Here is a 16,024-nt window from a genome sequence, read left to right on the forward strand (position 1 = left end):
ATGTTTGTTGGAAATAATCTACTTTTTTACATCGCAAAAGGTTACATTTTTTTTTGTTAACTTTTTCGATAAAAAAGAAGTTAACATCAGGTCACTTGAGGCGCACTATTGTTATTTAGAGAATTTCCAAACATGCGCAGTACGGACATAATGTCCCGAAACAAAAAGAAAATAAATATCGTACCGTGGTGTTGCTACATTCTGTCCTATATCAACTGGTTATATTACACATAAACATTTATTCATAGTACTATTAAAAGTCGAAAAGAAAATGGTAAAAAAATTTTAAATAAAATTCATCAGATAATACATAATTTATTATTTATGATACTGGTTAGCCGACGTCTAATAATTTTTGAATTTTTTGAAAACGATAAATTATAAAAAAGAAAGAAATACTCAGAAAATCATGATCCTGAAGTTAACAGACAATTAATAATTTTCAAATTTTTTTTTCAACAATTAAATTTAAAAAAAAAAAAACTAAAAATATGCACATGTAGAAAATTTTAAAAACTACAGGTGCAATTTTTTCAAATATTTTTTTTTTTAAATTTATCATTTTAAAAAAAATCTAAAGATTAGTAGACGTCGGATAATTTCACTATCATCAAAAAATTCGATTATAACTTTTTTAATTTTTTACATGTGCATATTTTTAGTTTTTTTTACAATTTATTTGTTGGAAAAATCCGAAAGTTTTTGTCTGCTAACTTCAGAATTATTATTTTTTTACGATAACCCTAGAGTTTTACGATTTATTAAAGTCGACCAATGAAAAAAATTGAATTAACCGCCATTTATAAGTTTCCGTTGTGTACATGATCGCGCGAGTTTACTTGTGTAGATTAGTTATTAATTTTCGCGCAAGAGCGCAAAAGGTAGATGTAAAAAACATAGCGACCCCTGAACGACTATCACTCGCTATCTGATCGAAAAAGAACATAAGCAGCATATAATTTTCGCGCGGAGCTGGTGTCCATATACTTTTAAAGAGTGTGATAAGTTAATTTTCTTAACAAATATCGTGTTAAATAAAGTGAAAATGCCGCCAAAGAAGCGGGACAAAGAACTGGAGAGCCAAAAAACTCCGCGAATGGATCAAATACAAGCTGACCATGAGTTGTTTCTCCAAGCCTTTGAAAGTAAGTTTGTTTAAAATGAAATTATCATTTTTTACATATTTTTGTTGTTCTGTTCTTGCTTTTGTATTATCAGAAAATAATATCGTAACTGGAGTATATTTCAGTTAGATTTTACACTTGACATGATATCTAACATAACCCCTACCAACTTGATAAATTTTGAAGCGCTATGCGCGCGTCAGGTCACTTACCTTCTATATCAACGTTAAATGTACAGACACCTGCCATAATTATTCTAATCTTTTTGATAGAGTCTTTAATGATTTATTTAACTGGTCTTTATTGTCGAATAACTTGTTTAAATTTATGATCAAAACTACGCATCACTTATCTTATGAGAAATTTCACAGAGAAAAAAAATTAAATTCAAGTAATTGAGTCGATTCTTTAAAAAACCCCATAAGTAATCTTTTTTCGAAATTGGGTTTTTTTGCATTTTTGGGTTCTTTGGATGTCCTCCCATAGAAATTTATTAAAATATCCATTAAATCAGTGTTAAAAAACAATTAATGGGCTGACAGAAATTTCATTTTATTATAAAACCCCATAAATAAATCTTATGGGGTTTTTTTAAATAAACATGTAGTTTTAGTTTTATAGAAATAATTTTTTCTTTTTTATTTAAAATTTGCGCTTTTTTTGGAAAAAAAATAATATGAGTAATTAAAATACTTGAATTAATTATTATTTTTTATAATTTCTGAGTTTCAGACTTTAAATACATTATATACTTCAATTTATCAGTCTAATAAATTATTTGAGTAGAAAAAATAAAAAAAACAATAATTTTATAACTTTTTCTTCCGTTTGGTTGAGAAACCCCATAAGTCAATCAACTTTAAATAATTTTTTTCAGTAGTTTCAATTAAAAAATTGAATTTTTCTTGCTTGAATATTTTTCAAACGCTAACATTATTCTCTTCAATTATTTATTTACTATTTCAATGGTAAGTTTTCCAGAAAAATGTTTTTCGTGTTTCCTGAAAAATTTTGTTTCCTTGACTTATGGGGTTTCTCAAATAAACGATTCTATTATTTTTTTTCGTTTCCATAAATACTAAAATAAGTATTTTTATAAAATTCAATTGATAGTTTTTATCTTTAAAAAACTATTGCGAGACGAGTGATTAATTTATAGAAGCATCAATTGCCTAAAGGGTAACGTCAACCGATTTTCAATTCAATTTAAGTTATGGACAAACACTGGGAACCAAAAAAAGAGTCTGAGGGTTTTCAAAACCTTAACAAAGGGTTAAAAATTTCATATTTTCGAAGATTCTAATTTGTCTCCAAGAAAAATTGTTTTAAAATTCTCATTTACTTTACGAGTGCAACGGAGATGGTTCTGTTTATTTTTCTGAATGTGAGAAAGAAGTCCGATGGCGTTTTCTCTTGAAGCAAAAAAATATTTCTATAATTTAGTTTTTAAATTTATTGTTATTAAAAACTTCAATACAGCAATTATTTGAATAAAAAAAGTCGGTCTGTCAGCTGACCCTGCAGGCCAGCCCCAAAACTTCCCGCTGTTTTCGAGATGTTCGAGCTCGAAAAAAGTTGGGTTTTTTATTAACCTTTGAGAATTCGAAAAATCGAAAATAAATAATGAGGATCCTTTTCTAACGTTTTGCTCACAATTATGCTTGATAAATTCAAGGTCCGAAAGAAATTAATAAAAATGATCAAGATACAGAGTTACGTGAACTTTGAATGAAACCAGCAAGTTAATACATGAAACATCCGAAAAAAAATGTCAAAAAGACTAATTTTTCAGAATTTTTGTTGATGATATTATTTAAACTAACGAACCGATTGCAGTTAATTATGTACCGATCATGAAATACTGTAAAAACAACCCTGTTTAGAAAATCTCATAGAATCCAATAGATTCTCATAAATTCTCATAGAGATTTTATACGAATGAATGAGTTCTATGAAAAGCACTATAGTTAAGTATAGGGCCTTACACATGCAGCTATAAGAATCTATCGGATTTTTTAAACACTGAAAAGACCATTATAAGTTTTGGAACATACGATGAATTATATTATACGTTGTCCGGAAAAAAAGTAAATTGTTGTTTTAAAAATTTTTTATTCTCAAATTTTCAAAATTCAATATAAAACCTGATTTGTTTTGAGTTCGAAGAGCTCGAAAATACCAATGTAGTTGAAGGTACTGTCAAGCGCAAATAATTTAAAAATATTGGTAATGCTAATGTTTTCGAGCTCTTTGAAGTCAACTGATATCCAGATTTTTCTTGTAAAGTTTCTCTTCAAGAAGTAGATAATTATGAAAACCAAAGATACATGTGGTCAAGTTTATAATTTAACATTTTATAAAAATTAATATACAAATTATCTCATATATTTTTTTTCTACTTACAGAACCAACTCAAATATATCGCTTTTTACGTACAAGAAATCAAATTTCGGTGAGTGAAAACTTTAATATTTTAATATTATTATTACTTTTAATTATACATCATTTATTTTTTGAATATCGTTGCTTTTATTGTTAAATGTTCATCGTATCATTAGAAATTTTAAAAATATATAATGAATTTTAATTGTAACGTCACACTGTAGAAAATTTGTGGTGTAAGCGCGTATTAAATCATAAGTTTAGACGAAACGGATAATGTTTTCATTAATTTAATCCCCTCAAAGTAAAATTCACTCATCCCTTCCTATATCCACATTGGAACGGTTCCTAGATAGGGAACAAACCCTATACATCACGGAAACCGTTCCCATAATATATGTCAAATATTCCCATAATATTATGGAAATCATTCCCGTACTATTATAGTAGCCATTGTCAGATATTATCTTAATAGTCCCCATAATGTATGGTAATAATTATAATATTATGGTAATAGTTACATGATATGTTGACCATTACCATAATACATGGTAATGGTTATTATGCTAATATGGGAACAATTACCATAACTATGTGATAAGGTGGTCGTTAAAAATTCAATTTTCTCAGGCGACCCATGAAAAGCTTTTTTTTAGTGAAAAAATATATGGAGAATTTGGTTTTTTCTTTTTAAGTAAAAAGAAGTGCCTCAGGACGATCGTATTTTATTTTTCGATGCAATTGCAGTTTTTTAAAATATCTATTGAAATATGCAGATTTAAGGAAAAAATCATAGGCACAATGGGGTTCCGTTTTGCCAAACTCCTCCGCTTGAGAACAGCATAATAGCAAATAATTGGAAAATCCAAAAGTGCACGCCTCGAACGCTCATATTACGAACGCTCATATTACAATAAAAAAAATACATTAATAATTTTTGTTTTAATTACAAAATTTTTGTCAAACATCTAGGGCCAGTTTTTCAAACCGAGTTTATTTATATCTGGGTTTTAATTAATATCGCTAGTATATCTATATATTAATAATATATAGATATACTAGCAATGATAAGCAAAACCCGGATAAAAATTAACTCAATTTGAAAAACTGGCCCCTAGACATTCGTTATTTTCTTTTAATTTAGTTAATTGGATAATAATTCAGAAGCCGATTTCTCGCGACATAATAAAGAAAAAAAATTTTATAAATAGCGGTGTCGATCGAAATAAACCCGCCACTAAATTTGAATTGAAAAAAAAAAAAAATCGATGGATAGTTTTTTTTTTAATTATAAGTTACAATTATTTTTTTTTATAATTGCAATTTATTTAAAAATAGCTGCAATAAAATAATTATGTATGCAAAAAAATAATAATAATAAAAAAAATAAAGTATAAATCTGACAGCTGGTTCAGTTTTTTTCCCCTAGAGGGCGCTAGTAGTACATATAAAGTCAAACATACAGTATACACAGGGAAAACAGAGCGAGATGTATACGAATGTAAACGTAGAAAAAAAAGGACAGAAAGACATATGGACGATAAATTTTAATAAAAAATCTCAGAAAATTCATCAACTTTCATTGATATCTTTTAAACGGAAAAGAAGTAGTTGCTGATAATCAATAGGGTTCATCCCAAGGATGAATGGCAACTTCTACAATAAGAATTATGTTGATTCATTGTTCGTGACGGCGTGAATCCAGGCGACTCACAGACATACATCCTAAAGGACGTTACAAGAAAAAATTTGTGAATTAATTTTTCTTTAATTATAAACAATTAAATTTGATAAAAAAATCAATCATCACATCAATCAGACTTTAAGATTTCCAAAAGTCAGTATTAAGTACACAATTAACTGATTCGTTGAGTTATTGACAGGTATTTATGCAAGCATTTTGCGAAACGGTGGCTACTCGACAGTAAAGCCCACCTAATGCTTCGCATTTGAGGCGTGCAATTGGTCGAGCGTACATTTTTAAATGTCAAATTTAAAGAGACAAAAAACTTGTTCTAGAGTGATTTAGGAAAAAAAAACCAAAGAAATTTTCAAATTTACAATCAATTATATGATGTTTTCGATAAATAATATAAATGGCAGACCATAATAAATATACAGTATATTTGTCAGTTAAATATGTGTTTTGGAGTAGTTACTAGTGTCGCATGATCATCATATATATTCGATATCAAAGAAATTAAAAAATTATACAGAATATGGGTAAGTGATGCGCTCCTTTTTGTAAAAGAAAAGCAGCTTTCACTTTTCCCAATGATGGAAAACTTCGGGCCCTTTGGGAAAAAACTATAAATGTAAATTTTCGGTTTTCGAAATCGTCGAGGTCCTAACCATTTCGCGAAAGATGTTCTTGTTGAAAAAAATGAAAGCTATTACACAAATAAATAGTTGAGTTATCTTCTCTTAACTGTGCAACATTCCTTGTGAAATATTTATTATTATTTGTATCTATATTGTTAGATAAGTTAAGAAATTATTTTTAACGTTAAATTTTTTCACGCCATCGAATGAGCTATGATGCTGCCTCCTGGGCCTAGTTTGACAAAAACGGAATCCCATTTTGTAGGAAATTAAAGTTTTGACAAAAAAGGTCATTTTCATTTTTTTGAAATGTGTATTTATGAAGATATTTTGAAACATCTTTTTCTAGATCTCATGAATTGGGCATTTCAAGAACAAGAAATGTTAAAAATGTTTTTTTTTTTAAATATAGACAACTTCGTAACTCGTAACATATCAATCATTAATACTTATTATATTTTTTATATACTTACAAACAAGCAATTACAGTTTTACAATTATCAATAAATCATTGGATTTAATGTTTATTTAGTATATTTAAAATACTTATATTTTCAGCCGGTATTTTTGTATCGAAATTTATCATATATGAAAGAACGCATGTCAAGGAGTCACAAAACTCGTTGTGGATTTAGAGTTAAATCGATATTAGAAAAGTTGATGTTGAAAAATAGTGGTCAAAATCCAGAAGTCCATGGCTATATGACACTTACTTTTCTAGGCTTTTATGATAAGAAAAGTAAGCTTTCTTTATCAATTCTATTTACGTTACAATTTAAGGTACCAGCGGGTAATAAGGCCTAGCTAAGGGAGATTTTGAATAGAATCGAAAATATTGCATTTAATTATCGAAATGTATCATTGATCTTTATTTCGATACATTAGCCATAAAATGTAATCAAGTAATGGTAATTTTTACCATAAACAAACAAAAAATTATACTTTTACAAAAACCATACGGATAGGCCTTATTTTACTACCGTAGGGTAATAAGGCCCGCGGGTTAAACAAACTGGAATAGTTTAACTATATTTAATAAAATTGGTATTAAAGATGAATCATCACTTAAATTCAGCAACAATACTTTTTAAGAATCGGAAGACTAGATTGTTTTTTACAATTTCTTCTGCGCTACGACAGCATATGATGGATGATGAAATATAGAGGACAGGGAACGTGGTATCGGGACTCTATAAATTTGTCGTAGCATCCCTATGCAAGACCCTTCTACTAGAGTAGCCTTTAGTGGAGGCGGTTATTTTAAATATCATTTCTGTCACTTAGGCCTTATTACCCGCGGGTACCTTATTCTATTATCATAATTCAAATAAATTATAATCGTTTTTTCTACTACACAGTCGAGGTATCTCAAGATCCCGTTAAAGTAGAAACACTATTATTAAAAATATGTCACAAAAAGCGAAAAGATGTGACTTCGCCGATAATGCAGGTAATGAAAATTTTGTTTTAGAATCTTAACAGAATGAAACACAATTTCAGACTGCGGGTGATGTCGGCCAACCACTCTGGTCTGAAATCATTTCGTTTCATTCCTTATCACATAATATACTATTTATTACAATGTTTAATTTTGAAGGTATCGGTTGGAACAAGTGAAGTTCCAATCAATCCATCGGAGGATCATCCTCCACCAAAAGCACCCACTATTTCCATACCTAATGAATCATTTAGCTTGGACAACGGCCATGTTGCAAAAACTTATATGCTGCTCTTAAGAGTTTACTGTATGTCTAATAATAACAGCTGCCTTATCAGTAACTGTGATTTAGATACAGGTGAGAAATCGCACGATCGATATAAATTAAATAAAAACAGATGTCTATGTTAAAATGACATTATTCTTAATTAATTTAGAACCAGCTCAAAAACGACGCAAGTCTTCACCAGGAAACTACAAATGCGGAGAACAAGTAAAACTTTACGGTTCAGAATTGATCGTTTACGATAAGCACAATCGTTGCCTATTAACAGACGGTGATTATGAATTGGGTTTACAAGAAGTTCAAACAAACGTTCGATCAAGTCCTAAGAAACATAGCTCTTGGGAACCAATTGTTGATATCAAAGAGTCGGGTCCTTTTGAAGTGTTCAGTCTAAGTCCGACATTAAAATTTAGACTTAGTTGGACGGTCGAACCAAGCAATGGCCTCGTCGATAGACCCACACTTATTCATCCGATACCTAATGGTGATAACAAAGAAAATCGTTCAGAAAACAGTAGGTGTTACTAGAATTAGTCATGCCCATGTAACAATTTATATCACGTTGCTGGTCAAGGCACGAATTACAAGAATCTTTTGATAGATACCAGGGTTGCGAATTCTTTAATAAGAATATTTGCAATTAAAAATTAAATTTTTAATCTGTAATAGAAATCATATCGATTAAAGTTACGAAATTAGCTTTTAATTCAAAAACTTGAATTGAAAAATTAATTTTAATTCAGAAACGTGAGATTAAATATTAAAAAATTCATTTTAATTCAGAGACGTGGGATTCAAAATTTAAAAACTGATATTTAATCCGGCACAAGAGATTCAAAATTTAAAAATTAATTTAAATGTACACACGTGGGATTAAAAATTGAAAAACTAATTTTTAATCAGACAAGTAAAATTAAAAATTACAAAATTAGTTTTTAAATTGACACGTGGGTTTAAAATTTCAAAAATTAATTCTATTTCAGAAATGTGGGATTAAAAATTAAAAAATTACTTGTTAATTCAAACACGTGGAATCAAAAATTGGAAATTACTTCTTAATTTAGATACGGTACGCAATCAGATAAGTAATCAAGACAAAAAATTTGACGACACATAACAGGAAAGAATACTGTTTTACTTGACCAAGTTTAAATATTTTTAAACTTACTCTTGATGGTCAGATATAATAGAATTTGGAATAAAAAGATTATTCATAGTTGAGACATTGAAGAATTGAATTTTTTGAATAATTTTCAGTGTAAATAGAGAATTTAAAATCAAAACAACACTAATCCGATGTTCGGAATTTAAAATTTTTTATTTATTTTTTGATACGAAAATAGAAAATTAAAAAACGGAATGTAATTTTTGAATCCCCTTTAGCTATGGCTAATTAAAATTTTTGATTTACTTTTCAATTATTAAATATGGAATTTGAGATTAGAAATAAATTTTTGTATCTGATTTTCCGAATTGAAATTGTTCATTTAATGTTTTATTTTAAAACGTAGATTTAAAAACTAAGCCATTACATTTTAACGCTACTTAACGAATTAAAAATTTGAAATTTAATTTTTAATTCAAAAATGTAGGATTTAAAATTAAAAAATTATTTTTAATTCAAAGATATTGAATGAAAAATTAAAAAACATTTTTAATTTGTTGTTTTTGGATTATGAAATATAAAAGAAAATTTAATTGAAGCACTAATGCAATTATAAATTTAATGCGCTATTTGCAACCCTGGCACTGATGACCCAACTTGGGCAAGATTGTTATATGGGTAATATTTATTGACTTTTTGTCAAAGAATAATCTTTTATTGTTGTATTTTATTTACAGTAGATTTAGATCGATGTGGTACAAATAATAATAATAATAATAATAATAATAATATTAACAATAATAATAATGATAATAGTAGTAATATGAGTAGTAATAATAATGCCCTTCAAAATTCAAATTCACTAACCCCGTCGAAAATGTCTTCATACGAAAAAATATCAAAGTCAGATGGAGCTCAGCAGATTGTCTACCAATTTTTGTATAATAACAATAGTCGTCAACAAACTGAGGCATGCGAGGATCTACACTGTCCTTGGTGTTCGTTGGACTGCGGCAAGCTTTACTCTTTACTAAAACATCTTAAACTTTGCCATTCGCGTTTCACTTTTACATATGTGGTATGTTTACTTTTTTAATAATTGCATTATATTGTAAATATACTTGAATATTAAGTTTTTTTATTATGGTTTTGCAGCCAATATCACAGGGTGCACGGATCGATGTCGCTATAAATGAGTGTTATGACGGTTCTTATGCAGGAAGTCCTCATGAACTTATATCACAACCTTCTGGTGTTGCATTTTCACGTACTGGACCTACAAGACGTACAAGTGTAACAAATATTTTAGTGTGTAGACCAAAGCGAACTAAACCCAGTCTTTCAGAATTTCTGGAGCTCGACGAAAATGAATTTGAAAGTCAGCGGCCTTATATAACTGGTCATAACAGGTAATAGTAATAGTAATAGCTCATATATAATCATTCATGGGCAGATATCATCATGTATGATCATACGGAGAATAAAATATAGTAAATTTTACTAAAAAATATGAGAATAATTAGTAAATTTGGATAGTAATCTTGAAACGCTTATGATTTATATGAAAAATTCATAAACAGATAAGCATATTTTACAAGTCGTTTAATAATTTCTCATATACTGGCTATGGAAAATTTGCTATATTGCATATTAATTTTTAGTTATATTTAGTAAATTTTACTGTCCTGTTTAGTAAATTTTACTATCCCGTTTAGTAAATTTTACTATATTAGAATGGAAAAAAATATAATTAAATTTTTATTAGCTTTTAACTTTTTATTATTATTGCTATCATTTTAATAATTAAAGTTATTTATTTTATCTGTATTGGCGTTGGTGTCGACTTTTGTTTTTTAAAAAATCACTTGTTTCAACCGAAATTCGAACCCTGATCTCCCGCGCGCGAGTCCTTTCCTATGTCTGACGGCTCGATGTCTCCTTTGGACAAAAGTTTCAGAACTTGCAATACATATTTGTATATGATATCCCCACCAACTTTTAATTTTATCTATGCATAGTAAAATTTACTATACAGATAGTAAAGAAATATAATCGTGTTAGCAAAAAATACATTACGCATAGTAATTTTTAATATTTTATTATGTAATTATTACTGACTAGTAAATTTTACTAAACGTTTAGTAATAATTAGAATGCAAAATGTATTTTTTCATATCTGTTAGTAAATTTTACTTTAGTATTGTAATTTTTACTATACTTTTTTCTACGTGTACATGACATCATACACGATCATATGTGCGCTCATATATGATCATACATAAATAGACATGATCATATCTGAGCATTTTTTTCCGGATAGTAACATAGTGGTAGAAAGTAAAAACAAAAGATATGAAATCATATAATGATCATAATCATTGAAAAAAGCCGAATATTTCCGAACAAACTCGAATTTAAGATATTTTTGATAAAATTATGTTGTAAAGTACAAAATATAAAAAAAGTTGGAATTGTTATATTTAAATTAATAAATTTTCTATCGGATCTAATTTTGCACTAAGGTACCGGCAGGTAATAAGGCCTAGTTAAGGAAGATTTTGAATAGAATCGAAAATATTGCATTTAATTATCGAAATGTATCATTAATCTTTATTTCAATACATTAGCCATAAACTATAATCAAGTAATAGTAATTTTTACCATATAAAAAACAGAAAATTATACTTTTACACAAACCATACGAATAGGCCTTATTTTACTACGGTAGGGTAATAAGGCCCACGGGTTAAACAAACTGGAATAGTTTAACTATACTTAATAAAATTGCTATTAGAGATGAATCATCACTTAAATTTAGCAACAATACTTTTTAAGAAACAGAAGACTAGATTGTTTTGTTCAACAGCACTTAAAACTATCAGTATCCTTTTTAAGAGTCAGAAGACAAGATTGTTTTTTATAATTTCTTCTGTGCTACGACAGCATATGATGGATGATGAAATATAGAAGACAGGGAACGTGGTATCGGGACTCTATAAATTTGTCGTAACATCTCTATGTAAGACCCTTCTTCTAGAGTAGTCTTTAGCGGAGGCGGTTATTTTAAATATCATTTCTGTTACCTAGGCCTTATCACCCGACAGGCCTTATTACCCGCCGGTACCTTATAAAATTCTCTGCGTGACACTACAAATTTTCAATCTAAAAATATTACATAAATTATTTATTTTTCAGACTTTATCACCATACAGTAACGTGCCTACCAATTTACCCAAAGGAAATGGATATTGATTCAGAGGGAGAAAATGATCCTAAATGGTTGCAAACCAAAACTATGATGATGATCGATGATTTCACAGACGTAAACGAGGGCGAAAAAGAATTGATGAAAATGTGGAATTTGCATGTTATGAAATACGGGTACGTTGGCGATTGTCAGATACCTTTAGCCTGTCAAATGTTTTTGGAATTCAAAGGAAAAGAATTACTGATGAAAAATTTGTATCGCAATTTCGTTCTGCACATGAGCAGCCTTTTCGATTTCGGGTTGATAAGTCCCGTGATTTTGTATCAGACTATTCAGAAACTCCAGGAAATAATGAAAGAAGGCGGCGAAGAAGGAGATGTTAGAAAAATATTACGAAAATCCCATGAAGCTCAAGTTGAACGTTGGGTTTCTACAGGCATGTACGCATCCGAGAATCAAAAATCCTCTAACGCGAGCGTCAAAACTCATTTTAATAATGAAGTCTGCAATTCAAATGCTAGACGAAAAACTTGCATGCAACTGGGATCACCACCGTCTTCACAGGCCGTGAAACCGGTCCACAATACGGTCAGCAAACATGCGAGCATGACCAGCACACCATCGACAAAATCCATCCTATCAAATACCAACCCAACGTCCATCCCGTTTGCGTCAGTGCAGAACACGTTGAAGAAAATGACAAACGACGTTACTGTATCTAGTAGCAACGTAACCAAAGTGTCGGAGGTCAATGGAAGTTCGAACAACTCGAGTCAGAGCGATCGACAAAGTGATCCACCGGCTAGGAGGAAAAGTACCAACTCGATTGTCCTGTCAACGAACAATATGGTGCCGTTGCGAAGGAAGTCGATGGCTAGCGACAGTGCCAACACTGAATACTATCGAAGAAAATTACTTCTTGACGCCATACCACCCGGAAATGGTGTCAATCAAAAAGCGGCTGTCAATGGTGATACTTTCTAAGAACAATGCGGGATTGTACTTTTCTTTTGTACAGTATTTGTTACGGATAATCACTATCAAAATTATAGTAATTATAACTAATTGATAGCATGGTATTTTTCATTGTTTTAGTTTTAAGTTTATTTTCATATTTAATATCAGCGACACGAAAAAAATTTTAGGTTTCTTTATTACAAATTAAGATTAGCAGAATATCGATCGTCGTTCTCAGTAAAAATTACTTGGTTACATTTTTGCAAATTATACTGTGCTAAGCGCATAAGTGGTAACACTGGGGTATTCTTGTAAAGAGATTATTCTTGTTTGAAATGCTATGGGGTCATAGTTAAGCCGGATCATGTTGGCCACCTACAGAATTGAAATGAATATGGAAACATTACTATGGTCATGGTAAAATTTACGACGAATTTTTTTTTTATGGCATCCAAAAATTTAAAGTATAACTAAAAATAAAAATTTTGGTTGCAATCCGGGCTCTTAATAATGATATTAAGGTTTGCGTCAATCAATTTTTCTATTTTCCATTTAAATAATACGGGTTAAAAAAATTTTTGTTTTTAAGGAATTTTCTAGTTCACAAACCAATCAACGGATTTTGATACATAATGATTTTTTTTGTAGGAAATTAAACGCTCTACAAAAAAAGTCTCTTATCATTTTTTGATAAATCCCATTGTTCAAAAGTTATTTAAGCTTCAAGTCAAATTTATAATAAATTTTGAGATTATTATACTTTTCTGGCGAAACTATCAGTCTTATCGAAAAATATCATTGGAACTTGTTGCTGATAATTTTATTTCTTACAAATTATAACGAATAAAGTTTTTCGAAATTCCGCATTGTTCACAAGTTATTTTCATTTCAATGTCAAGCTCTTAAAATCAATCAGAAAACTGCTTTTTTAAGAGCTTGACATTAAAATGAAAATAACTTGTCAACAATGCGGAATTTCGAAAAACTTTATTCGTAATAATTTGTAAGGAATAAAATTATCTACAAAAAGTTCCATTGACATTTTTCGATAAGACTAATACATTCGCCGGAAAAGTAAAAAATCTCAAAATTTATTATAAATTTGACTTGAAGTTAAACAACTTTCAAACAATGGGATTTATCAAAAAATGATAAGAGACTTTTTTTGTAGAGCGTTCAATTTCGTACAAAAACATTCATGGTGCATAAAAATCCGTTGATTAGTTTGTGAGCTAGAAAATTCTAAAAAAAAAAAAAAAATTTTTTTCCCGGGTTATTTAAATGGAAAATAGAAAAATGGATTGAGGCAGACCTTAATATCATTAATAAGAGCCCTGATTGCTACCAAAATATTTATTTTTATACTTTCAATTTTTGGATACCATAAAAAAAATCTATTTCTTTTGAAACACCCTAATGATCATAGTAATTTTCTTATCCGTTTTCTTGATGAAAAACTCTGATTAAATCTGATAGGAATTCAATGGGATTTCTATAAAATTCAATCAGAAACATTCAACCTCAATTACATTTAATAAAAAAAAATATTTATTTTAAATTTTTCAATCAGATTAAATCGGAAAATAATAATTTTTTTTATCAACTTTGAATCGGATTCAGTAGAAAATTTTCTATTAAATCCAATTAGAATTTTCCATTTTTCTATCGAAGTTTTTAATCAGGAAATATAATTTTTTATACAAACTTACATAAAAAAAATATTTTTTATCTTAATTTTTGAAAGTATCAGTCTTCTCTTACATTTTTTTTATGAAATTGCGCGGTTTTTGCGTGACAATAATTCAAAAATTTATCTTGAAAATGTGGAGTTACGTAAATTTCTACTGAGAATAACGCGATATCTAAAATTTATTTCCTACAATCGACTTAAGTCGTAAAAATTTTAATTTCTAAAGTCACTAAAAAACAGTTGGTTCAATTCTTTAATAATTTAATTTTTGCTTCCATTTAGTATCTATAGAATACAAACAAAAAATAAACTTACGTATACATTATTTATACTAGTCAAATATCTGCTGCCCATATTTGTCAAATGTACTATTTTTTTTTTTTATTATTGAAAATTTTGAAATTATGTTTTGAATTTAATTTTATAGTGTAATTAAATGATTTTTATTAACACTTTGAAATATTAAAGGTAATTGTAGTTCGATTTTTATAATTATATTTTTTTTTTTTTATGAATCTTTATCCATCGCTATAAGTGTCAAGATATCTGCGGATAAATGTATCGATAATTATTGATGTATAGTTTAAATAATTTATGAGTTTATAAAAGACTCGATCATCGACACAGAAGGAAAGTGCCTTCAAAAAATCCGTTTATGAGAGTGCTATCATTCCTACACTATGCTCTCTTTTCACGTTGAAACAATTAATGATTATCGTAAATCGTTAACATTCATGGAATATGTCCGTGGGTTATACATTTTGGTATTCTATATATCAATAAAGATTTGATAATCATCACTAACATTTGTATCATATAATAAATGTGTGATAATTGCTGCCTATAATTGCATTTTTTATTGTCTGATATTTAGGTTTTAAAATAATTAAGATAAAGTACCCGATATAGATAAAAGCCCTTATACCCCGTATGAAAAAACAATATAAGGTTAAAATATATACAATCATATATGTTTGCAATAAAAAAATATATGATATATTATATTGTATATTATGAAAAAACATACAGCGATTTTGGCCGATTTAATATAAAATTATACACAGTAGTAAATATATGTATTCCATATATGTAACTTATATGTTTTTTATATGAAGCTATATATACATTTACATGTACCTTATAATATATTGTATTGATATATTTTCTTTTATATTCAAAAAATATAAAATTTTTATATGAAATGAAATATATGGTAGCATATAATTTATATTATATATGGCACCATATATTTTCTTTGTTATATTTTAGCATATGTCTTATTCGGTGTATGTATATGTAAATGGGTACATCATATATTCGCATCAAATCAATTAATTTTGAAAATTTTATCTGCAATTTAAAGAGTATATTAAAATTTAGATCTAATTTAATTGGAGTTGGTCATACGAATAAGAAAATTTTTTTTTTCCATACACAATATATGTTTTTATATATGATCAAAGTATATATTTCGTATATGATAGAAGTATATATTTTTATGTATGAAAAAAA

At 28.5% G+C, this 16,024-nt stretch overlaps 1 protein-coding gene across 2 annotated transcripts; it reads left to right on the forward strand.

Annotated features, from left to right (window-relative positions):
• Nucleotides 1–880: 880 nt before the first annotated feature.
• LOC103576470 (polycomb protein suz12-B) lies at nucleotides 881–16,009 on the forward strand. Of its 2 annotated transcripts, none has more exons than XM_053738895.1 (9): nucleotides 881–1,145; nucleotides 3,530–3,576; nucleotides 6,387–6,567; nucleotides 7,187–7,278; nucleotides 7,426–7,624; nucleotides 7,704–8,066; nucleotides 9,398–9,735; nucleotides 9,813–10,066; nucleotides 11,853–16,009. In XM_053738895.1, the coding sequence occupies exons 1-9, from the start codon at nucleotides 1,046–1,048 to the stop codon at nucleotides 12,847–12,849; spliced, it is 2,571 nt and encodes an 856-aa protein (XP_053594870.1). In that variant the 5' UTR covers nucleotides 881–1,045; the 3' UTR covers nucleotides 12,850–16,009. The 2 variants fall into 2 exon arrangements, with proteins under 2 accessions (XP_053594870.1, XP_008554914.1); XM_008556692.2 differs by having other exon boundaries at nucleotides 9,395–9,735; nucleotides 11,853–16,008.
• The last annotated feature ends 15 nt before the right edge of the window (nucleotides 16,010–16,024 follow it).

Source organism: Microplitis demolitor, chromosome 4 (assembly GCF_026212275.2).
Source record: "Microplitis demolitor isolate Queensland-Clemson2020A chromosome 4, iyMicDemo2.1a, whole genome shotgun sequence".
NCBI classification, from domain to species: domain Eukaryota; kingdom Metazoa; phylum Arthropoda; class Insecta; order Hymenoptera; family Braconidae; genus Microplitis; species Microplitis demolitor.